This window comes from Onychomys torridus, chromosome 4 (assembly GCF_903995425.1).
Source record: "Onychomys torridus chromosome 4, mOncTor1.1, whole genome shotgun sequence".
NCBI lineage: Eukaryota > Metazoa > Chordata > Mammalia > Rodentia > Cricetidae > Onychomys > Onychomys torridus.
In genome coordinates, this window is record NC_050446.1 from 142051743 (window position 1) to 142077894 (window position 26152).

At 46.8% G+C, this 26152-nt stretch overlaps 1 protein-coding gene across 1 annotated transcript; it reads right to left on the reverse strand.

The window, feature by feature from the left end:
* Window positions 1–12934: 12934 nt before the first annotated feature.
* On the reverse strand, window positions 12935–25208 carry LOC118582211. The gene is made up of 5 exons (XM_036184882.1): window positions 25125–25208; window positions 24318–24399; window positions 22125–22289; window positions 18148–18279; window positions 12935–13178 (listed from the first exon to the last, which is right to left on the reverse strand). The coding sequence occupies exons 2-5, from the start codon at window positions 24397–24399 to the stop codon at window positions 13042–13044; spliced, it is 516 nt and encodes a 171-aa protein (XP_036040775.1). The 5' UTR covers window positions 25125–25208; the 3' UTR covers window positions 12935–13041.
* Between the last annotated feature and the right edge of the window lie 944 nt (window positions 25209–26152).

Sequence of the window (26152 nt, forward strand, 5' to 3'; positions counted from 1 at the left end):
GAAAAAACAAACAAAAAATTGGAAGAAATCAAAGAAAGCCAAGAAAAAGTAAACAGATGAAGAAAACAGTTCAAGATTTGAAAATTGAAATCAAGACAATAAAGAAGACAAACTGAGAGAATGCTGGAAATAGAAATTCTGACTAAACGAACAGGAACTACAGATGCAGGCATAACCAACTGAATGCAAGAGATAGAACAGAGAATCTCTGATGTTGGAGACACAATAGAGAAAATAAATTAGTCAGTCAAGAAAACACTAAAGCCAAAAAAGTCGTAACACCAAACGTCGAAGAAGTTTGGGACACCGTGAAAAGACCAAACCTAACAATAATAGGGATAGAAGAAGAATACCAACTCAAAGGCACAGAAAATATATTCAACAAAATCATAGAAGAAAAGAAGAAAACTTTCCTAACGTAAAGAAAGAAATACCTATGAAGATACAAGAAGCTTACAGAACACCAAATAGGCTGGATTTAAAAAACAAAAACAAAACAAACAAAAAAAAACCCTTGCCACATAATAATCAAAACACTGAATATACAAAATAAAGAATATTAACAGTCGCAAAGGAAAAAGGCCAAGTAACATATAAAGCAGATCCAGAAGGTAATGTATGGTAACTGCTTTCTCAAGTATGTTTAAGAAAATGTCACCCAGACACCTTGGAGATTAAGGATAACCCTGAAGGTCACTGACCTTCATTTGTTAACAGTAGCGTGCCAGCTAAGCCTTTTCATTTTCACAATCCTCTTCAAGCTGGTGTAGTAACTACTTTTCAGGAGTGGCTCTGTGCAACATTTATTGGCCTCCTGAAATTCATTTAGCACCCTTTGAAGATACCTTAAAATTTATGAGCTTGAATGTAGCCATTATCAAGTTAAGGGCTAAAAGAAACCCAGCTGTGAAGGCAACAAGAATGGATTTTGAAATGTCTGACCTCATCTGTTAGTCCCATGCCTGAAGAAGCTATTGTCAACTCATCATGTAATACTCAATTTGTACAATAAATTATGAACCTGAAAAAAAAAAAAAAAAAAAAACATAAAGCAGACCTATCAGAATAACACCAGACTATGAAAGCTAGAAGGTCCTGGACAAATGTTATGCAGACACTAAAAGACCACAGGTGCCAACTCGGACTATTATACCCAGCAAAACTCTCAATCACCATAGACAGAGTAAACAAAATATTCCATGATAAAACCAGATTTAAACAATACCTATCCACAAATCCAGCCCTAGAGAAAACACTAGAAGGAAAATTCCAACCTAAGGAAATCAAACACACTCATGAAAACTCAGGCAATAGATAATCCCATACCAACAAATACCAAAAAAGGGGAACCCACAACACTACCACAAAAAAAATGACAGGAATTAACAATCACTGGTCATTAATATCCATCAATGTCAATGGTCTCAACTCACCTATAAAAAGACACAGGCTAGCCGGGTGGTGGTGCTGCACGCCTTTGATCCCAGCACTCAGGAGGCAGAGGCAGGCAGATCTCTGAGTTCGAGGCCAGCCTGGTCTACCGAGTGAGATCAAGGAAAGATGCAAAGCTACACAGAGAAACCCTGTCTCAAAAAACAAACAAAAAAGATACAGGCTAACAGAATGGATACGAAAACAGGATCCATTGTTCTGCTGCATGCAAGAAACACACCTAAACTTCAAAGACAGACACTACCTCAAGAGTAAAAGGCTGGGAAAAGGCTTTCCAGTCAAATGGACTTAAGAAGCAAGCTGGTGTAGCTATCCTAATATCTAATGAAACAGACTTCAAACTAAAATCAATTGAAAGAGATCAGGAAGGACATTATATATTTATCACAGGGAAAATCCACCAAGATGAAGTCTCAATTCTGAACATTTATGCCCCAAATACAAAGGTACCCACATTTGTAAAAGAAACATTACTAAAGCTTAAATCACACATCAAACCCCACACACTAGTAGTGGGAGGTTTCAACACACCACTCTCACCAAAAGACAGATCTACAAGACTGAAACTGAACAGAGAAATAAAGGACCTAATGGAAGTTATGACTCAAATGGACTTATTAGATATCTACAGAACATTCCACCCTAACACAAAAGAATATACCTTCTTAGCACCCCATGGAACCTTCTCAAAAATTGGTCACATGTTCAGTCACAAAGCAAATCTCAACAGATACAAAAACATTGGAATAACCTGTATTTTATCGGATCACCATGACTTAAAGTTAAATATCAACAACAAAAACTATAGAAAGCCTACAATCTCATGGAAACTGAATAATGCCCACCTGAAGCACCAATGGGTCAAGGAAAAAAATAAAGAAATTAAAGATTTTCTAGAATTCAATGAAAATGAAAGTACAACATACCCAAACTTATGGGTCACTATGAAAGCAGTGCTAAGAGAAAAATTCATAGCACTAAATGCACACATAAAGAAGTTGGAGAAATCTCATACCAATGACTTAACAGCACAACTGAAATCTCTAGAACAAAAAGAAACAAACTCACCCAGGAGGAATAGATGCCAGGAAATAAAATTGAGGGCTAATATCAATGAAATAGAAACAAAGAGAACAATACAAAGAATCAATGAAACAAAGAGTTGGTTCTTTGAAAAAATCAACAAGATAGACAAACCCCTAGCCAAATTAACCAAAAGGCAAAGAGAGAGCATCAAATTAACAAAATCAGAAATGAAAAGAGAGACATAGAGTTCGAGGCCAGCCTGGGCTACAGAGCGAGATCCAGGACAGACACCAAAGCTACACAGAGAAACCCTGTCTGGGGGGGTGGGGGGAGTCTCCCAACCAAAAACAAAGCCCCGGACCAGATGGTTTCAGTGCAGAATTCTACAAGATTTTCAAAGAAGAGCTAATTCCAATACTCTTCAAATTGTTCCACACAATAGAAACAGAAGGAACATTACCAAACTTTTTATGAGGCTACAGTTACCCTGATACCCAAACCACACAAAGATGCAACAAAGAAAGAGAATTACAGGCCAATCTCCCTCATGAATATTGATGCAAAAATACTCGACAAAATATTGGCAAACCAAATCCAAGAACACACCAAAAAAAATTATCCACCATGACAATTTTTCATCCCAGGTTTCATCCCAGAGATGCAAGATTTTCAACATATGAAAATCTGTCAATGTAATACACCATATAAACAAACTGAAAAAAAAAAAAAAAAAACACATGATCATCTCATTAGATGCTAAAAAAGCCTTTGACAAAATCCAACACCCCTTCATGACAAAGGTCTTAGAGAGATCAGTAATACAAGGAATATACCTAAACATAATAAAGGCAATTTACAGCAAGCCAACAGCTACCATCAAATTAAATGGAGAGAAACTCAAAGCGATTCTACTAAAATCAGGAACAAGGCAAGGCTGTCCACTCTCCCCATATTTATTCAATATAGCACTTGAAGTTCTAGCTAGAGCAATAAGACAACAAAAGGAGATCAAAGGGATACAAATTGGAAAGGATGAAAGTCAAACTTTCACTATTTGCAGATGATATGATAGTATACATAAATGACCCCAAAAATTCTACCAAGGAACTCCTACAGCTGATAAACTCCTTTAGTAAAGTGGCAGGATACAAGGTCAACTCGGGGGGAAAAAAAAATCAGTAGCCCTCCTATATACAAATGATAAAAGGACTTAGAAATCGGTGAAACATCACCCTTTACAATAGCCACAAATAATATAAACTACCTTGGGGGTAACTCTAACTAAGCAAGTGAAGGACCTGTATGACAAGAACTTTAAGTCTCTAAAGAAAGAAATTGAAGAAGACATCAGAAAATGGAAAGATCTCCCATGCTCATGGATAGGTAGGATTAACATAGTAAAAATGACAATCTTGGGGGCTGGAGAGATGGCTCAGAGGTTAAGAGCTCTGACTGCTCTTCCAGAGTCCTGAGTTCAATTCCCAGCAACCACGTGGTGGCTCACAACCATCTGTAATGAGATCTGATGCCCTCTTCTGGCCTGCAGTCATACATGCTGTATATATAATAAATAAATAAATCTTTAAAAAAAAACAATCCTACCAAAAGCAATCTACAGATTCAATGCAATCCCCATCAAAAGCCCAACACAATTCTTCACAAACCTGGAAAAAACATTATTCAACTTCATGTGGAAAAACAAAAAACCCAGGATAACTAAAATAATCCTGTAGAATAAAGCAAGCTCTGGAGGCACCACCATACCTGACCTCAAGCTCTACTATAGAGCTACAGTAATAAAAACAGCTTGGTACTGGTATAAAAACCGATATACAGACCAATGGAATCGAATTGAAGACCCTGACAATAATCCATACACATATGAACACCTGATTTTTGACAAAGAAGCTAAAACTATACAATGGAAAGAAGAAAGTATCTTCTACAAATGGTACTGGCATACCTGGATGTCAATGTGTAGAAAGCTGCAAATAGGTCTATATCTGTCACCGTGCACAAAACTCAAGTCCAAGTGAATCAAAGACCTCAACATAAATCCAGTTACACTGAACTTGAAAGAGAAGTAGGAAGTACTCTTGAATGCATGGGCATAGGAGATTACTTCCTAAATATAACACCAGTGGCACAGACACTGAGAGCAACAATTAATAAATGGGACCACTTGAAACTAAGAAGCTTTTGTAGGGCAAAAGACACAGTCAGTAAGACAAAAAGACAGGCTACAGAATGGGAAAAGATCTTCACCAACCCCACACATGATAGAGGACTGATTTCCAAAGTATATAAAGAACTCAAGAAACAAGACATCGAAATACTGAACAACCCAATTAAAAAATGGGATATAGAGCTAAACAGAATTCTCAAAAGAAGAATCTCAAATGGCTGAAAGACATTTAAGGAAATGTTCAACATCCCTAATCATCAGAGAAATGCAAATCAAAATGACTCTGAGATACCACCTTACACCTGTCAGAATGGTATGATCAAAAACACTAATGACAGTCTATGTTGGAGAGGATGCGGAGCAAAGGGAACACTCCTCCACTGTTGGTGGGAATGCAAACTTGTACAACCACTGTGGAAGTCAGTATGTGCGGTTTCTCAGAAAATTGGGAATGGATCTACCTCAAGACCCAGCCATACCACTTTTTAAATATATATATATATATATATATTTTTTTTTTTTTTTTACTTTATTTTTATGGGCATTTGTGTTTTTGCCATGGGTGTTGGGGTCCCCTGAAACTGGAGTTTCAGACAGGTGTGAACTGCACTCTTATCCTGTGAGCCATCTCTCCAGCCTGCCATACCACTATTGGGCATATACCCAAGGAATGCTCAATCTTACCACAACGACACATGCTCAACTATGTTCACAGCAGCATTTTTCCTAATAACCAGAACCTGTAAACAACCTAGATGCCCATCAACTGAAGGATGGATTAAGAAAATGTGGTACATATAAACAATGGAGTACTACTCAGCAGAGAAAAACAATGACACCATGAAATTTGCAGGCAAATGGGTAGAACCAGAAAATATCATCCTGAGTGAGGTAACCCAGACAAGGACAAACATGGTATGTACTCACTCATAAGTGGATAGTAGATATAAAGCAAAGGACAATAAGACTGCAACCCACAGATCCAGGGAGGCTACCTAGCAGGGGGCACCCTAGGATGACTGAGGCTTATAATAAGTTTTGGTTTTACCCTATCACTGGGCAAGCTTTAATGAAACGTTTCACTATTAGGATAAGAATTGGTACCATATCAAGCTGATGAAAGAACATGCTGGCCATACTTTCAGGAGGGGAGGCTAAAATCTTTTTAGACTATGGATTAGCCTATAGAAAAATGTCTGCTATAAATCAAACAGTGAAGGGAAGATGATTAGAAATCTCACTTACACAACTTAAGTAAAACATAGCTCTCCGAACAGCTGAAATAAATAAATAAATAATAAACAAATAAACAAACAAACAAATAAATAAATAAATAGACGTGATAAAAATATTTTTAAGAAATGGGTTGGAGAGTTTGCTATGTGAGCATGAGCACCTGAGTTTAAATCCTAGCACCAACATAAAAATTTGGGTGTGAAATCTATTTTTTTGAATAATTTATTTTTATTTCATTTGCATTGGTATTTTGCCTGCATGTGTGTCCGTGTGAGGGTGTCAGATCTTGGAGTTAGAGGCAGTTGTTAGCTGTCATGTGGGTGCTGGGAATTGAACCCATGTCCTCTGGAAGAGCAATAATCAGTGCTCTTAACTGATGAGCCATCTCTCCAGCCTGTGAAATAAATCTTTAAAAAAAAAAAGTGCCTGGAGAGATGGCTCAGAGGTTAACAGCACTGGCTGCTCTTCCAGAGGTCCTGAGTTCAATTCCCAGCAACCACATGATGGCTTACAACTATCTATGATGAGATATGGTGCCCTCTTCTGTTGTGCTGACATACATGCAGACAGAACACCGCATACATAACAAATAAATCTTTAAAAACAAAAAAATCAGCCAGGCAGTGGTGGCGCAGGCCTGTAATCCCCAGCACTCGGGAGGCAGAGGCAGGAGGATCTCTGTGAGTTCAAGGCCAGCCTGGTCTACAAAGCAAGTTCCAGGACAGCCTCCAAAGCTACAGAGAAACCCTGTCTCGAAAAACCAAAAAAATTGAAATAAAATAAAAAATCTTTCCAGGCAGCGATGACTCACATGTTTTGAGATAGAGTCTCATGTAGCCTAGGCTAGCCACCAACATCCTATGCATCTGAGAGTGACCTTGAACTTCTGGTCCTCCTGCCTCAGTCCCCTGAGCGTTGTGATTGCAGGAGTGTACCACCACTTCCAGATTTGAGAAGTGCTGTGGATCGAAGCCGGGGCTTCATGCATGATAGACAAGAGCTCTACCACCTGAGCTGCATCCCAGCCCCTGTTCTTCCTTTGTGCTTCTTGGCTGAGGAGATGAGCGGGTTAGGTGGGTTTGTTTTGACATAGGGTCTCACCATGTAGCTCGATCTGATGTAGAACTTGGTATGTAGACCAGGGAATTCAGAGATCCTCTTACCTCTGCTTCCTGAGTGTTGGGATTAAAAGCCTGTGCTGCCACTAGTAACTAACAATACACCTCTATGAGAGCCTGTAGAGAGCTGAGAGACAAGTGAGGTGGAGGCCGAGGCTGGACCAGTCTTCACATTCTGTTTCCTTTGCTGTCGACCCAGTGAGTCAGACTCTGCCTGGCTCTTATGTGGACACAGTTCATCATTTAAGAAATGTTTTCCCCAAGACAGTACCTCAAGGTTAACTTGACCTATTGTTATGCTCACTGGGGCGATGTGCTTCTTCTATCTTGCTCTTGGTAACCTTGGGCTTTCTTGGCATCTTAAACTACAGTTAGTTCCTCAGCCTTGTTACAAGGTTCAGACCAAACCCAGACTGATGACTGCAGCCACAGGAGGGTAGGCAGCCCCTGAATTAAGTCACCACCTGTTAGTCCAACAAGTAGAAGGCTAAAATTCTTTTGTTTTTATTATTATTTTGTATATATGGGTTTATTTCCTGAATGTATGTCTCTATGCACTCTGTGTGTGTGTGTGTGTGTGTGTGTGTGTGTGTGTGTGTGTGTGTGTGCCTAGTGCCTGTAGAGGCCTAAAGAGGGCTTCCCTGCAGCTGGAGTTACAGATGGTTGTGAGTTGCAACAAGAGTACTGGGAATCGAACTCTTAACTACTGATCCATCATCTCTCCATCCCCAGGGCCAGAATTCTTGATCACAAGAAGAAAAACTTTATTAGAAACCATACTGGCCACAAGTAAACAATTTTCAGATTTTTGCCTAATCCCAGAGGTCAAGCAAAAGCCTGCTGCTACCTCCACAGAGGACACCTGTGTGGTAGAGTACCTTCTGTGCCCAGGAAAGCAGGTTTGCCAGCTGAGAGGTGGCACTTAACCTGACATGTACAAGGCCCTGGCTTCCACCTCAGCTTTGCATAAAAATAAGTAAGTAAATAAATAATAATAATAATAATAATAATATTGCAGCAGCTTTATCTGTCTTGCTCATAAGCATCATGGTTGTCTTCCTACCATTTCCATGCCACAGATCCTACTGTGTTCTGGGCTGGTTTGTTGGCTGCAGGAATCCACACATTGAGACCCTGTCACAAAAGAAGCAAAAACCGAACAAACATCGACATCTGTTTCCAGGAAACTCTTTGAGTAGTGTCCCTCCTCATTCCTCTGCCTCCTCGAGCCTCCTGCCTGAGGTGCCCACATGAGATAAATCTGAACCCAGCTGTGGGTTGCATTGTAGTCCTCAAATCCATATATTTACCTTCTAATCCTCAGCACCCCAGAATGTGACTGTATTTGTAGTTAAGGAAAGCTCAGTTGTAGAAGCGCTTGCCTTGGGCCGACAAGATGGCTCAGCAGATAAAGGTCCCTGCCTCCAAGCTTGACCTGAGTTCAAACCTGGAACTCACAGGTGGGAGGAGAGGACCACTTCCCACAGGTTGTCCTCTGACCTGCACACAGGAGCCATGGCACATGTAACAGCTCTCTTCCCCCATAGATAGATGAGAGAAAGAGAGAGAGAGAGAGAGAGAGAGAGAGAGAGAGAGAGAGAGAGAGAGAGAAGGAATGTTTGCCTCATATGCACAGTGCCCTGGGCTCCAACCTGAGTACCACATGTGCTAATGTCATGGTGTAGACCTGTAATTCCAGTACTTGGGAAGTAGAAGCAGAAGGATCAAAAGTTCAAGGTCATCCTCAACTACACAGTGAGTTCCAGGTTCAGTCTATATGAGACTTGTCTCAACAATGACAAAACAAACCACCACCAAAACCCACAGCCAGATTCCTTAGGTGGGAAAGATGGTAGTGCCACTCTTCCAGGGTACCAGAGTTTGGTTCCCAGCACCCACCTCAAGAAAAGCTCACAGCATCTGTAACTCCAGCTCCAGTGGAGCCAATGCCCTCCCTAGGCCTCCTCAGACCTCTTCAGGCATCTACACTCATATGTAACAGACATGTACAATATACATATATAAAAATTCATTTAAAAAATTTAAAACAGGTTTCTAAGTACCTAAGTAACTGAGCATGATGACACAGGACTCAGGACTCAGATGACTGAGGCAGGAGAATGGTGTCCAGCTAGGCTAGACAATGCAGCAAGACCCTAAATTCAAATGAAGTGGCTGAGGAGAGCCCTAAGGGCTACAATCCAGTCTATCCAGTCTGCCTGGTGTTCTTGTGAGAAATGGAGACTCCTGGAAGCAGCAGAAGTGCTCACACACATACCACAGCCAGGACAACCCTGGGCAAGCCACGGAGCTGGACCTGGGGAGAAGCCAGCCTTGCCGACTCCATGATTCCCGGCTTCTGGCCTTGAGAACAGTGAGAATATAAACTTCTGGTGTTTGAACCTAGCCTGTGGATTACTGTCTTAGCTGCCCCCACAAACCAATACAGTGACACACCTAACTGTGGCCTCAGAGAGCCTCAGCAGCCACAAGAGGAAGAAAATGGAGACAAGAGCTAGAAGACGTTGGTTGACTGTTCATAGGCTTGCTCTTTTTTTTTTTTTTGGAGGTGGGTGTCTAATCCAGGCTCCACTGCTGAGCCACACCCAACATTACTGTAGGGACAAGACTAAAGTCGGGCATTCAGTTTTCCCTGAACCGATTTTGACAGTTGTCTCTACTGCCCACTAACACCACTCCTTTGTATTTTACTAAACAAACCAGTTTTACTGCCTGCACATTAAACCTGTACAGCTATGTCCACACAGCTGCCCGAGAAGCAGGGTCAAAACTGGCCTGAAAATGGATCGTATCACCAAACCAGCTTTCTTTTTCTTTCTTCCATGTTTGTTTGAGACAGGGTCTCACCATGAAGCCCATGCTGACTTTGAACTTTCTGTCCTCCTGCCTCAACCTCCCAAATGTTCCGATCACAGTCAGACGCCACCCTGCCAGCTGCTACAGAGCATCTCTAGAATTCCTACCTGCTTACTCCCACCTGTGGGTTCCACCCAGCAGGCCAGCAGGCATGGAGGGTGGGGCCCCATCTACCCATCCTCTCTACTCTGGCACTGATGGCCTGGAGGCAGTGAGTGGTGGATCCGGAAAGCTGCTGAGCTCTGGACACCCCTCCTCTGATGGCTCTTCCCACGCTTTCCTCCAAACTCCCCTCTTCAGCAGAAGTAGCAGAACCTGTAGTGCTCTGGAGGACTGTCTGCCCCCCCCCCCCCCCCCCCCCCCCCCGCCAGCCACACACACACCTTTCTTGTCCCATCTCTTTCCTACTGGCTGTCTCTATCTCCTTAACGTGTTAACACCGCAGGACCTTTGCACATAACTCTCCCTACCTAGCCTCTCTCATCTGGTCATCGTTTATGATTGGAGGACACTTCCTCAGGGAAGCCCTCTAGGCTAAGCCCCTGATTGGCCATCCAAATATGACTTGGCTTCTTCTTCTTCTTCTTTTTTTTTTGGGGGGGGGCACTCTCTTGTGCTCTGATTTTCTAGACTAGCCATCTGATTAATGTTCCTTTACCCGGTCCCTACGTTCAGATTCACAATACCAGAATTAATGACCCTGGTACGAGACCTCATCCACTGTGCCCCCAGAACCTGGGATATAGTTGGTATGCAAATGTGTTGGTTGAATGAATATTGTTGCTGTTACTGTTCCCCTAAATTCCTCCTTTGCTATGGGAGGGTGTGTGTGGAGGTACACTGCTCAGATCTGTCTTCAGAAGGGTAGTCATAAAGCCAGGAGTAGTGGAGCATATCTGTAATCCCAGCAATTGGGGGGGTTGAAGCAGAAGGATCAGAAGTTCAAGGCCATCGTCAGCTACATAGTTAGTCTAAGACTAGCTAGGCTAGAATTTCATATAACCCTGTCTGGGACTGGCATGGTGGTGCAAGTCTTTGATCTTAGTACCCGGGAAGCCAACTCAGGAGAATTCTGAGTTCAAGGCCAGCCTGGTCTACATGATAAGCTACAGGCCAGCCAAGGCTACATGGTAAGACAAAACAAAACAAAAAGTAAAAAAACTGTCTGGAGAAGGGAGGGCAGGAAAGGAAGGCAGTGTTCAGACCTGCACTTTCAAATCACTGCAGCGTTCCTGGTCCCATCTGCTTTGGCTGCCCCCAGCTATATAGCGAGACTGCGGAAATAGACAGACCGAGGTGGGGAGGGAGAGAAGAGAGAATAGGACAGACATTCAAATCCTGCCTATCTGTAATCTCAGTATTAGGCAAGCGGAACAAAAAGATTACCATGAGTTCGAGGCCAGCTAGAACCACATAGGGAACCCGTATGTCGAACTAATGAACAGATGAACGAACAGAAGATCAAATATTGACGGGAGAGAGGGGAGTGCCGGGAACAGGGTACTGACTGTCCTCTGTCCTGGCTGGACCTCCTGGAATTCACGTCGGGCCTGCACTCAAGAGATGATGCAGCGCTTTGCCGGTAGAGGGCGCCGGAGGGAGCACTGTGGGCAGAAAGTGTTGTCGCCGGTGTGTGTCTTCTAGTGATGATCACCCCAGCCACAGGGCGGAGTAGCTGTCAGCGCCCCCGAGGCCCCCTGCAGCCCTCCCGAGGTAGAGGCCGCCCACGTTGGACCTCACATCCGCAGATGCCCTCACCAGCCACCAGCCTCCGCCCCTGCAGCTGAGGTTGTTGCGCTGCCCATGACTATAGAACAGCTGAAGTCTGCTCAAACTTCCCACATCCGTACTCCTAAGAGATCTGGACCACAGCATGGGGGAGCACCCTGCTTCCTTGGAGTTCCTTTTGTGTCTTCTGGTGTAAGCTTGATTTCTTTCTGTATTAATCAGACCCTGATTTTTTTTTCTTTCTGATAATACTGGAAGTTGAATCCAGGGCCTTGCACATGCCCAGCAAGCACTGAGCCATCACTAAGTTACATGCCCCGTCCAGGGGGTCCATTTCAACCACGGTGTGGTGTCTCGGGATTGGACACAGCCGGCTCCAGACTGCGCCGTTTCCGACGTTCCTGCTCTCCTTCCCAGGTGTCAGATTAAGGGACTCTCATCCCCCCTCCCCCTCCATCCCCCACAGTCATTGCCTCAGTCTCTTCACGTGACTAATTCCTTCTTGGCATCTGTCCCTCAGAGACCCCAAACACGGAAGCTCCCCCTTCACCTGCTCCCCAGCCCAAGACCAGCTCTTTTCCAGCACATGCCTCCCCCTCCCCCCACTCGGGGATTTCTTCAGTCACTGTGGCCTCCTTGAAGTTCAGATTAGCAAATCAGATCCCACCTCAAGGTTTTTACACTTGCTAATCTATATTTTTCCTTTTGCAATGCCGGAGATAAAACCCACACACGAGTAAGAGAGGTACCACAAGGCTGCATGCTCCACAGCCTCCACCTTCCCTTTGTTCAGAAGCGCCGCTTCCTTTAAGAGGCTCTCCACCTACTTCCCAGGCTCTTATTATCTTTTCTTTGTGGCACTCATCTCCTGCAATCTATCCCACCATTATTTATTATTCACTATCTTTTCTTTGTGGCACTCATCTCCTGCAATCTATCCCACCATTATTTATTATTCACGTTTGTATTGACCTTAACAGGAGAAAAGTCTCCTCGTGGGGCCAAGCACGTTGTCCTGTCCTGCAGCATCCCCAGAGCCCGGAATCTTAGTGCAAGGACAGCACGGGTGCTTAGTCGAGATTGGTTAACTGACTGAATAAAAGAGTGTTTTTGCCTTCGCTACTGCCTCCCTTGACTGCCTTCTGTCCTCCCTCCTGCCTGCCTAAGGCCCAGCCTGGCCGACTTCTCCAGGAAACCCTCTGTGACTTGTTCCTGCCCCCACCTCACTGGGTAAGTTTAGATGCCAGATACAGTCCAAGGGGAGTCTGCAGGCAGAAGAAAGCAAGCTGCTTTTATTGGAGTGGAGCGGAGGGAAGGGGAGGGGAGGGGAGGGGAGGGGAGGGGAGAGGAGGAGAGGAGGAGCTCTGGACCTGGGGCTGTGCACCAGGGTGGTCTCGCAAGGGCAAGCGGTGATGCTGGTCACTTTTTCCATTCTTTCTTCTCGTAATCCCAGTGGGCAGCCAGGCCCTGGATGGGGTTGCTCTTCATGTCCAGGAGGCGCTGGAGCTGCTGGGCTTTCCGTTCATCCGTCAGGGTGACCACCTTCTCAGGGAAGACTGCAGGGGATCAAGGGTGAGCCCGAGCAAGCCGCAGCAGCCCAGACCCCACAGTCACTCTCCCTCTGACCCTGATTTACAGCCACACTCAGGGTCCCCTGCACTGAGGGGTGCACTCCCCTCTGTCTCCAGGCTCTCCCTCACCCCTCTGTTTCTGTCTTTCTCTGTGAAAAAGGGTTTTACTATGTAGCTCCTGCTGTCCTAGAACTCGCTCTGTAGACCAGGCTGGCTCTGAACTCACAGAGATCCAGCTGCCTCTGCCTCCCCAGTGCTGGGATTAATGGTGTGCACCACCAGGCTTTCCACTCTTTTTAAAAGCACAGTCCACAGCTGGGCGGTGGTGGCGCATGCCTGTAATCCCAGCACTCGGGAGGCAGAGGCAGGTGGATCTCTGTGAGTTCGAGGCCAGCCTGGTCTACAGAGCTAGTCTAGGACATGCTCCAAAGCTACAGAGAAACCCTGTCTCAAAAAAACAAAAAACAAAAACAAACAAACAAAAAGCAAGGTCCAGCAGGACAAGGGCTTTGCTCCCAGCCTTGATTCACTCCTCAGGGAATCTATTTCCTCGCTTGTCTCTGTGATCAATGGCGGACTGCTTTGAGAACTACATGTGCCACTCGCAGCCTTACCATTTCTCTGCTGTGTAGCCTTGAACAAGCTACTTCACCTCTCTGAGCCCTACCCTCTGACCCTCGGGAGTAGGTCCTGTCTGGAGGGTTATGGGAATGGAGCATGAGTACTTGTGAGGTTCTGGGCATCTCTCTGGCTGGACAGATAGGAAGCACTGGCTATGGTCTCCCACTAGCCAGGAAGGGTGAGGGAGCTCCTACTGTATCCTGCAGCTGGGTGGGGTTAGGAGGATCAGGAGGAAAAGGTAGATAGACATTGTTCCCTTTACACACCAGGAAAGGAGCTAGATGGTAGTGCAGGCCTGTAATCCCAGACTTTGAAAGCTGAGGCAGGAGAAGAGAGAGCTTAAAGCCAGCCTGGGCTACATAGTGATAATAAATACCAGAGGACAGCATTTAACTCAAAGACTGGACCCTTGGGGAGGGTCATGAGAAACCCTTACCTGTGGACCCTCTTAGCCTTTGGTACTTAATTTTTCCCCTTCATTCATTTATTTGTAGGGGTGGGGTAGCGTGTGCACAATGGAGTGTTCATGTGAGCTATGGTGCATGTGTGGAGATCTGAGGAGGTGGTTCTTCTCTCCCTCCACCATGTGGCTCCTGGGAATTTAACTCAAGTTGTAGGCATGCATGGTGGCATGCACCATTAGCCACTGAGCCAGTTCCACCTTAGTTTTGTTGTTGTTGTTTTGTTTTGTTTTGTTTTGTTTTTGGAGCTGAGGATCGAACCCAGGGTCTTACACTTGCTAGGCAAGTGCTCTACCACTGAGCTAAATCCCCAACCCCCACCTTAGTTTTTGAGGCAGGGTTTCTCACTGACCGTGGTGCTCACTGCTCACTGACTGGCTGCAGGGATCATACTGTCTCTATCTCCCCAGTGCTGGAATTATGGAAGTGCCCCACCATCCCAGCTTCAAATTATTTATTAATATTACTATTATTTCATGTGTTTGGCTGTTTCTGCCTGCACGTATGTCTGTGCACCATGTGCATGTATAGTACCTGAGCAGGCCAGAAGACAGTATTGTATCCCTTGTTCCAGACAGTTGTGAGCTATCATGTTGGTCCTGGGAATGAATCCAGGTCCTCTGAAGAGCAGCCAGTGTAACTGCTAAGCCATCTCTCTGGCCTTAAGATACCAGCTTTTCATGCCAGTGCTGGGGATCCAAACTCAAGTTCTCATGCTTGCATGGCAAGTGCTTTTCTGAGTGAGCGGCCTTCCAACCTCATCACTGATCTCTATCCAGGGGTGGACACGAAGAGTGTGACACAGCAAACCCTGAGCTAGCCTTTCCCCAAAGACTGTCCCTTTTCATGATTGTACAAGACAGGAATTCCCATCAAGCTTTTACGAAATTAAAAAAAAAAAAATCACAGCAGGCTACTCCCAGCATTTGGGAGGCAGAGGGAGAGGCAGACACATCTCTGTCAATTCAAGGTCAGCCTGGTCTACACAGAGAGTTCCAAGCCAGCTAGGAGCATATAACGAAACCCTGTCTAAAATAAATACTCAAACAAAGGGCTGGCAAAATGGCTTAATGTGTGAATGTGCCTGACAGCTGACTCCCAGAAGCTGTCCTCTGACCGCCACATTCAATAAAATTTTAAAAGGAAGGAAGGAAGGAAGGAAAGAGAGAAAGAAAAAAAGAAAGAAAGAGAAAAAGAAAAAAAAGAAAGAAAGAGAGAAAGGAAGGAAGAAAGAAAGAAAAGACCCACCTACAATAAAAAACAAACAAATGAACAAACAAAAAACAACCCACAACCCGGGTATGGTGACTCACATCTGTAATGCCAGGACTCAAAATTTCAAAGCAAGATGATTGCTGCAAGTTTGAAGCCAACCTAGGCTCCTTAGTGAGTCTCACATCTGCCTGGGTGTGGTGGTCTGAATGTAGGCTCATCTTTTGGAATGCTGAGTCATCAGGGAGTGCCACTATTTGAAAAGGATTAGGAGGTGTGGCCTTGTTGGAGGAAGTGAGTCACTTCGGGCAGACCTTGAGGTTTCAGAAGCCCAAGCCAAGCCTAGTGCCCCTCTCTATTCTGCTGCCTGCTGATCTGGAATGTAGAACTTTCAGCTACTTCTCCAGCACCGTGTCTGCCTGCATGCCACCTTGACAATGGACTAAACCTCTGAAACTGTAAGCAAGCTTCAGTTAAATGCTTTCTTTTATTAGAGTTGACATGGTCAAGGTGTCTCCCACAGCAATACAACAGTGACTAAACATTGGGCTAGCCAAGCAGTGGTGGTGCACGCCTGTAATCTCAGCACTCAGGAGGCAGAGGCAGGTGGATCTCTGTGAGTTCGAGGCCAGCCTGGGCTACAAAGTGAGTTCCAGGACAGCCTCCAAAGCTACAGAGAAACCTTGTCTCAAAAAAACAAACAAACAAAACAAACAAACAAAAACCATTGGGCTAAAAAGTAAGAGTTTGCATTCATTCATTTATTTGGTTGGTTGGTTTTTTGAGACAGAGTTTCTCTGTATAGCCCTAGCTGTCCTGGAAATCACTCTGTAGACCAGGCTGTCCTCACACTCAGAGACCCATCCACTTGCCTCTGCCTCCTGAGTGCTGAGTGCTGAGACTAAATGTGTGTGCCACCACTGCTCAGCAAGTTCTTGCATTAAAAAAACAAAACAAAACAAAACAAAAACCAGTATCTGGTAGGGCAGTGCATGCTTTTAATCTCAGCATGTGAGTTTCAAGCCAAACAAGAGTACTTAGTGAGACCCTATCTCAAAAAATATGTAGATATAGATATAGATGGATATAGATATATAGATAGAGATAGAGAATTCCCAGAAAAACAACATTCCCCAGCTTCTCCTGTAGCTAAGCTAAGCAAGGACATATTATCATCTGTAGCCAATAATACAGGAACAAAAGAGGCTGGACATGGAGACACCATCTTGTACATCAAATGCAAGCTTCCCTTTCTGTTAAGTGTAACAGAGCAGAGGGTCTGTGAGTGCCCATCCTGGCCTGTATCGTTTCACTGGCCTTTTATTGTGAGAGAGGATTAACCCTAGCTAGGAGTGGTCATACACACCTAACCTCTCTCAGGAAGGGGAATCCCAAGTCTGATGCCAGCCTGGCCTGCACAGTAAACCCTACTTTTAAAAAAAAGAAAAAAAGCTGGGTGGTGGTGGTGCACGCCTTTAATCCCAGCACTTGGGAGGCAGAGGCAGGCGGATCTCTGTGAGTTCTAAGCCAGCCTGGTTTTCAAAGCGAGTTCCAGGAAAGGTGCAAAGCTACAGAGAGACCCTGTCTCAAAAAGCCAAAAAAAAAAAAAAAAGAAAGAAAGAAAAGAAAGGAAAACAGGAGCTGATCACAGTAGTCCACTTGGGAGGCAAATGGGTCTCTGTAGTGGGTAGCCATCCCAGCATTGGCCTGGAAGTTCCAACCCCCAATGAGGCTTCGGTAATGGTCACGCCCACAAGGTGGGACGGAAGAGGAAGTGGAAGACCCAGGATGGAGAGGAGGGCTCTCTTGGTGCTGAGACGCTGGATGCAGGAGGTAGTCCGAGCAGAGTTCTTCAGAGAACACCGCCGGGCTGCGTGATACCTTTGCCAGACCCTACAACCTATCCCTTCATGTGTAAGTTACCCCACAAAATAAACCTCCCTTTTAACTACGTGGAGTGGCCTTAATAATTTCACCAATAGGTCTCTGTGAGTTTGAGGCCAGCCTGGTCTACATAGTAAGTTCCAGGACAGTCAAGGCTACATAGTGAGACCCTGTCAAAAAAAAAAAAAAGGGGAAAGACAATAGATTCATGTCTTCCAACTGTTGAAAAGTATGGTAAGGGGCTGGAGAGATGGCTCAGTGGTTAAGAGCACTGGCTGCTCTTCCAGAGGATTTGAGTTCGATTCCCAGCACCCACATGAAGGCTCAACATTGCCTGTAATTCTAGTTCCAGGAGTTCCTAGGCACTCAGGTATGCATACTCCCACATAAAATAACATATACAATTACAAATAATAAAATAAATATTTTTAAAAAAGAAAAGTATATTAAGAAACACATGGTTAATATGCAGCAATCAGAAACACCACTATTCATGAGCCTACTTGGACCTATAGCCTTCTCATTAAATACTCACAAGAGCCCAGACAGAGAGTTGGATGTTATTATTCCCATTTTGCAGATGAGAAAACTCATACCCAGAGAGCTAACCTCCCTACATTCCCCCTAGGTGGCTATGTTCTGTTCTTGATCCTCCCTCTGTGGACACTTCAGAACCCTTCAGGAGAGTCCTCAATATGGACCCCTTGAGAGCTCAGCCAGTGGCTTATGGGCACAAGAGCATACATTGCCTACAGTCAAGTGACTCATCCACTCACCATAGATCCGCTGCCACCAAATCATCAGAGCCGTGAATCCAATGAAAAAGAAGACACAGCCCATCACCGTCTTCCATTCATTGGAGCGATGGTTCATCTCTGCGAAGGTTTCTTGGAACTGGAGCCGGTACACTGGAGGCAGGCAGTGTGTGGAAGGGGACTCATGCAGATCCATGCCCAGGACCTTGGAGCCAGCTGTTGGCCCCTGAAACCCTTGGCTGCCCCTTCTTGCACCACAGGCTGTTCACTCAGCCTCTCTGTTGTAGAAGATTATTTTAACTAGGCAAAGATGTGTTATATTTGTTCCCGTTGCAGAATATTACTTTAACTGTGTAAAGATGTGTTGCTTTTGTTTATGCTGCTTTGTTTAATTATGTAAAAATATGTTGCATCTGTGTCACCTTTCCTGCCTACGGCACCTGATTGGTCTAATAAAAAGCTGAATGGCCAATAGCTAGGCAGAAGAAAGGATAGGTGGGGATGGCAGGCAGAGAGAATAAATAAATAAATCTAGGCTCGAGAAAGAAGGAAAAAAGGAACGAAAGAAGGAAGAGGAGAGAATGAGAGAGATGCCCTGGACCAGAAGCCAGGCAGATGCCAGTTAGCCAGACACAAGAAAGTAAGATATACAGATGTAAGAAAGGTAAAAAGCCCCAAGGCAAAAGGTAGATAAAGAGAAACAGGATAATTTAAGTTAAAGAGCTAGCTGGAAACCTACCTGAGCTAGGCCAAGCATTCAAAACTAACGATAAGTCTCTGTGTCATGATTTGGGAGCTGGTTTGTGTCCTAAAAGAAAAAGCCTGGTGTGCAAGTGTGTGCATGGCATACATGTGCATGAATATGAAGGCTAGAAATCACGATCTGGTGTCTTCCTTGATGTCACTCTACCTTGCATTTTGAGACAGGATCTCTCACTGACCCTGAAACTCACTGATTGGTCTCTATTAGTGGCCAGGGAGCTCCTGTCTTGGCCTCCTCAGGCCTGGAGTTACAGGCAAATGCTGTTATACCCGGCCTTGTTCTGAACTCAGGTTCTCAAGTTTGCATGGCAGGTACTTCTCCACTGAGCCATCTCTCCAGTACACCAGCCCATTCTTGTGTGCTTGTGTGTTTTGAGTGAGGATCTCATTCTGCTGTCCTGCCTCTGCTTCCCACAAGGCTGCACCCATAGGCTACTCAACCAGCAGATTCTTCAGCACTTACTGTATAAGAAAACATGGTAACTGTATACAGCAGCTCTTACCCTCATGGAACTTAGGAGGGGAGGAACCAAATGTTTCAGAAAACATGTTAGGGGTGGGCATGGGGGAGCTGCCTTCATTAGGGAGACTGAGAAGGCCTCTCCAAGGAGACCTAGGGACCCAGGTTTAGAAAATCAAACAGAGAAAGCCAAGTTGAAATTAAAACAAATTCATCATGGTGTGGTGGCTCGTACCTTCTTCAGTCCAACACTGCTGAAGTAGAGAGGCAGCAAATCTCAGCGCATTCAAGGTCAGCCTTGGCTATATGTTGGATTCCAGGCCAGCCAAGCTACATAATGAAACCCTTTGTCCCAAAAATTAAAATAAGGTGGCCCACGCCTTTAATCCCAGCACTTGGAAAGTAGAGGCAGGCAGATCTCTGTGAGTTTGAGGCCAGCCTCGTCTACAGATCAAGTTCCAGGACAGCCAGGGCAACACAGGGATACCCTGTCTCGAAAAACTAAAACATAAAATAAAATAAATTCATTAAAATAAATGGCCCAGGACAGGAACAGATGGGGAAGGGGCGAGGTAGGGCAGTGTGGCTGAAGAGGTAGTGTCAGGAGGCAGATCCCACAGGACCTGGCTAGACCCAGGGAAGGTGGATTTCTGACACAGGAGTACAAAAACAAGCTTTTATGTGACACTTTTTCTTATCGGGGCTTGCCTGACCTCCCTCCTTGCACTGAGAACTTCATCATCTTTTGTGCAGTGCTTGCCTTTGCCAAGCCTCAGAAGAACAAGGCTCTGGCCAGCAAAGCATCCCCAGCGCCTAGATCGCTGGCTGCACACAGAGGCTCTGTTTTCTATTGTTACGTATTTAAAATGATAAAACACTGATTTATTTTGGGAAAGCATCTCAGTACACAGCCTAGGCTGCCCTGAGTCCACAATCCTCCCGCCTCTGCCATTCCCAGGGCTGGTATTATAGGTATAAGTCGCCATGCCAGCTTAAACTTGCTTTTTTCTTTTCTGAGGTTGTTTGTTTTGTTTTCGGAGACAGGGTTTCCCTGTGTATCCATGACGGTGCTAGAACTCGGTCTGTAGCCCAGGCTGGCCTTGAATTCACAGAGCTTCACCCGCCTCTGCCTCCCAAGCGCTGGGATTAAAGGTGTGCGCCACCACCGCCCGGCTGTCATGCCAGCTTAAAGCTATATTTTTGTTTAACTTGTGCACCTCCTAGTAATTATCAGAGCATAGCCACAGCTAGATGTCCACCTAGGCTCTTGCATGGCTATCAGGAGATGTGGGGATCAGGCCCATGGCCCACTACCCAGCATGATGCCTAGGCTCAGTCATGGGATGAAAAGGCAGTAGAGGGAACAAGGAATGTCTGTGTGCCAAGGACCTGGTCTCAGGAGGACTTTGGGAAGGATGCTGGCCTGCCTTCCTTCCTTCTTCCCTCCCTTCCTCCCTCCCTCCCTCCCCCCACTTTCTCCTCTTTTCTTTCCTGCTTCCTTCCCTCCTTTTCTTTCTACCTTCCTGCCATCCCAGCCTCTCTCCCTTCTTGCAGCCTTTAAGAGTGGCACCTATGTGAACAATGAGTCTCTGTACCTTAAATAGCTCCGAAATGGCTGTGTGAAGGAAAATGTGTGCTGGCCTGGGTTCCTGGGCAGAACCGTCTTGGGTTGGGCAGTTTGGCTGCCACAGTGAATCTCCACCCAGGCAGGAGCAGAGAGAAGGAAGGAGGTGGGGTGAAGGTGAGGGAGGGGGACCCAGTGGCAAGAGGTCCAGGGCCCAGTGGCTCTTTCCTGGGAGCACTGGCGCCCTCCTGTATGTAGCTCACCAACCCTCCCTGTGTGGTGTGGTCCCAGTGCCTTCTGCGTGGGTACCAGTCCCGACTGGTATCTAGTGACTCTAAGTTATGTGGCCTGGCCAGTGACTTCATCTCCCTGAGCTTCAGTTTCCTATGACTGTGGGACCAGCTGCTGGGCAGTCAATGGTGGGTACAGGGACATAGTTAGTACGGTGACATTGGGGTACAGAAGGAAAGCAGGGCCTTCCCTTTCTGATATAGAGGAGAGATGGGTAGAATAGATAGAAGGGAAAGGAGGGAGGAGAAGAGAGGAGAGGGGTGTGGAAGGAAGAGGGAGGTGGGAGAGAGGGGGAAGGAGGTGGAAGGGAGGCCAGGGGTGTGGAAGGAAGGAAAAGGAGCCAGGCAGAGCACCAAGCATGTAAGTTTAGAGGGCAAGGATGCAGCCTGGCTTGTTCCCACCCAGGCCGGGGCCTGTCTTTGTAGTCGATGCCAGTAAGATGCAGAGTGAGGAAAGAAAGAGTTGGTGAGCAGTGCCAGCTTCTACCCACCGGTACCCCCTGAAGTAAGAGACCTCCTGTACCCCAGCTGTGAAAGGAGGCAAATAGGCTCCAGATAGCCCGGGTCAGCCGAGAGCCACATAGCTTGCCTCCCTTCTTCCCTGCTTCTCTCTGCCCCACTTGGTGACATAAAGACCCTTCACACCTGCTCCTGGGCCACCCTTCTCCATGTCGCTCTTATACTTCCCCAGACAGACTTCCTGGAGACCCCGTCTTTTGGGTCTGCAGCCCCTGGGACACATCCCACCCTAGCCACACATCCTATCTCACAGTGTCAGATCAGTCCAGGTGATTCTCCTCATGTCCCCAGTGTCACTAGCTTCAGACATGGGGGTCCAGTGAACCAAAGGGCGAGCTGGACTCCACCCTCTCCGTGCCTCCCCTTCTCTCCAGCCAGACAGCCTGCCCAGCCCAGTACTTACAGGCCACCTTCTCTGCTTGGCTCAGCTGGGCCCAGCTGCCCTTCTCTTTCTCCTTCAGAGCCCTCTGCTCCTCGCTGAGCTCTGTGCAGAAGGCTTCATCTGGCATGGGATAGGAGCGCTGAGCATAGCAGTCAACATAGGGACTCAACCTCCGCTGACTGCCAGCTGCGGGTACAAGGGAGGAAGCTGAGTCCAGGCTGCCCCGGATCCATCTGTCTTTAATGACAGCTCTTGTTCACCGTGTATCAGCCAAAGGCTTTCAGGTGAGTTGGCTCATGGGCCACATGTCCCTCTGCGCCAGATGTGGTCATCTCCATTTGACAGATGAACACACTGAGCCTTCAAGCAAGGAGCACAGGCATGCAGGTCACCAACACAGGCTGCAAACCCTGTGTTCTCTGGGAAGGTCTTAGCCTGAGAAGAGGTCCAGTAAGGCAAAGGCTAGGGGTGAGGAGGGGTTTGAGGAGGAGACTGAGATCCAGGCAAACTATAAAGCACCCTGTGTGTGTCTTTATGTGTGCTTCCTGGGGCTTCGGAGGCAGCTGGGTTTGACTGCAGCTTGACACTCAACTCACACCGTGCACAACTGCATCTGAACGGCCTCGTCTAGATAGTATGGGTGGTAGGTTGCCTCACACCTCAGTGGAAGCTTCCAGATAACACATCCAAAGGTCCTCCGGGGGAAGAAGCATTGAGAATGTAGCTCAGTGGGTATTGGGCTTGCCTAGTATGTAGAAAGCTTGGGGTGTGAGAAGGCCTGGTTTGATTCCCAGTACCACTGAGCAGACATATCTGTCATCTCCTCACGTGAGAGGACTTGGGAGGTAGAGGCAGGAGGATTAAGAATTCAAGATTATCCTCAGCTACATAGCAAGTCCCAGGCCAGCCTGCTACATGAGAGCCTGTGTCCAAAAATAAAATAAAACAAGATGAAAAAAGAGGGCCTGGGCGATGACTCGGTGGGTAAAGACAGTTGTGGTTGGAGGGCCTGAGTTCAATCCCTAGAACCTACATAAAGATCGGAGGAGAGAAGATTCCACAAAGCTGTCCTCTGACCTCCAGAACCACGATGTAGCATGCCCCCCCATACATCTTGCATACAAACAATAATAAATTTAAATGATGCCTATATGTCATATATACAAGCAATAATAAATTTTTAAAACACCAAAGGCCTGGCCCACAGCAGTGTTCAGTGACCCTACGTCCAGAAAGGACGATTTTCTCCCCAGCCTTCTTCCAGAGGCTTTCCTTGGTAACTAGGCCTCAACTTTGTGCAGATGGCCAGGTTGCCCTGAGCATGGTCAGAAAGTGAGGATCTCCCTACAGGCTCTCCTGTTTGTTAACACCAGAGGCAGAGCAGCATCAGAGTAGTCCTAGTTCTGAGTCTCTCTCTCTCTCTCTCTCTCTCTCTCTGCTGGTTTTTTGTTGTTTGTTTTTTAACAGTCTGTCCCGGTAGCCCAGGCTGGTCTGGTCTCTCTCACCCACAACTATCCATCCTCCTGCCTCTGTCTTCCAAGTGCTGGGGTTGGAAGTATGAATCCCCATGCCCACCTTTGTTGTCGTTTTTGTTTGTTTGTGACAGGGAGTCAGCCCATAAGCCAAGCTGGTTTGGGATATGTGTGGCAGGCCTCAGCCTCAGCCTCCTGAGCTCCCGGATTGAGGTGTGAGCCACCATGCGCGGCCTTGGGTGCTGCCCTGTCTCATATCTAGAACTCTGAAGTCTAGTTGTCCATCTGAGAAGTAGAGCTCGCCCTGCCTCACACTGTTGTTGCAAAATCTAAAGTGAAGTGATTAGCATAGCAGGGGGCAGGTGTCCCAGTAATGGGTCAACAAATGTTATCTTTGTCTATTCCCTTGAGCGTCAGGGGATCCCTTCTGCTTTCTGGCTGAAATCGCTCCTGCTTTAGACCTCTTCTTCTGACTAGTCCTGGCACCAAGGTCTGGAAAGGAGAATTCAGGGTCCCTATCCTTGTAGCACCCTCCTTTGGGGACACAAAGGCCATAAAGGACTAAGGTGTGGGAGCTAGGCTCTAATCAAACCTGGAATGAAGAGATCTACTCTCTTCCTTCAGTGGGCTCCAGTTTGCTGGAGGAACTTGGTCCAGGACCTAGGAGCAGGGTCAAAGGAAGTGATGTGAGGCAGTTATTGGGGCCCCGGAGCAGGGCTGGACATCTGGGTCTGAGCCTTACCAGTACTTCCTGGGCTGTGTGTCCCCCGAGTTCCGAGTCCTCCGGTCCTCATCAGCAGACTCCAGGCAGCTCTGGAAAGCATCTGTGGGGCGGGAGACAGGTGTGGTTTTGCACCACAGGGCTGGCTGGCTGCCCCTCAAGGCCAGATGCTGATTTGCTGGTGGGGTGGAGGTGACCCCTTTCGGTGTTTTCTAATACGTGGGAGTAGATGGGCGCACTCCAGATCTTTAGGGCCCTCTTGGGCTCTCCATCGTTTGAGAAGTGGAAAGTCAAGCCTCTGGATAAAGTCTGAAAAGTTTGGGACTGAGGGGCGGAAGCTCTGCTGCCAGTTTCGTATCAGCCAGGTTGGGAGCCCCACTAAACTGTCTGCCCCAGAGGAAAGTCCTTAGCCTCCTCCCCGCAGGGCAAGTGGCCCAGGTCTCAGAGCAGATGCTCCGCGTCTTGCTCCAAGGTCTCCTTAATTGACTGCCTACGTGCGGTCTGCCTGCTCCGCTGCAGGAGGAGGGGGCAGGCTGAGCCCTGCCATCACTGGACACACAGGGTCTGGCATCCCAGCCGCTCTAGAGGCCAAGGATCAAACTAGGTCAGCGGGTGGGAGAGGCAGCACATCTAGGAAAAGGAACAGCCCATCCTCCGGAAAGAGGAGACCCCACATCGTGGGAAAGAGGCAAAGCCCAGGACTAGGACCCCAGTAAGGGACCCCAGGAAGGGAGAGTTGTGCGGTGATGGGGCAAAGGCTCAGGGTGGCCACAACGAACATCCTCCACCACCGCCCCCCGCGCGACCCTTCTTTCGGGCGGGACTCACCTTTGCAGACTGAAGGCAGCAGAATCAGAGCTGCCCCGCTGAGTGACTGGCAGGGAACCGCAGACCGGACTGAAGGGACCAGAGCCCGCCCCGCCTCCACCCGCCACCCCCACGTGGGAACATCCCGCCTCTGTCGCCTGTGCTGGGCCACGTCCCCAGGGAGAAGAGGGAGGGCTGCAGCTACCCGCCCTGTCCCCACCGGTGCAGGGACCTCTGCAGACCCACGGCTGGCAGAGGAGCAAGAGGAGGTCCCTGCTGCTTCAACCTTCTCCTGGTCATCCCACCAGGAATGCTCTCTGATTTTGTTGTGAGCCAGGGTTTCGTGTAGCCCAGGCTGGCCTCGAACTCACTATATAGCAGAGACTTGGCTGCTTCCTGCCTCCACTTCCGGGGCTCTGAGGTTACAGGTGCGAATGCATTGTCTTGTCAGCCTCCTACTCCAGACAGCCTTCAAGTACCATTGTGGGAGCTCCTTCCAGCCCTCTACCCTGAAGGGGTGAGGTTGGGGAGAGGGGAGAGCCTCCTTCAGTCGCAGACTGCTGGCAGTCCCAGGATTCCAGAGGTAGAGGCAGGAGGACCACAAAGTTCAAGGACAGGCTTTGCTACAAGACCCTGTCTCTAAGGAGAGAGAGATGAAGCCTCCTCCTGGATTTTTCATCTGTGCTGTGTGACTGTCAACAAATGGCCTAATGTCTCTGAGCTCCAGTTTTTTCTCCCATGAGAGAGACCTAAGCACAGACTTCAGTACCAGAAAAAAGCTCAGGAACATTTAATAAATAATTACCCGGGCTGGAGAGATGGCTCAGTGGTTAAGAGTACTGACTGTTCTTCCAGAGGTCCTGAGTTCAATTCCCAGCACCCACATGGTGGCTCACAACCACCTGTAATGAGATCTGGTGCCCTCTTCTGGCCTGCAGGAACACATGCAGACAGAACATTGTATACATAATAAATAAATAAATCTTTAAAAAATAATAATAATAATTACACATCGACCCAGCACTCCGGAGAAAGAGATAGACACTCTA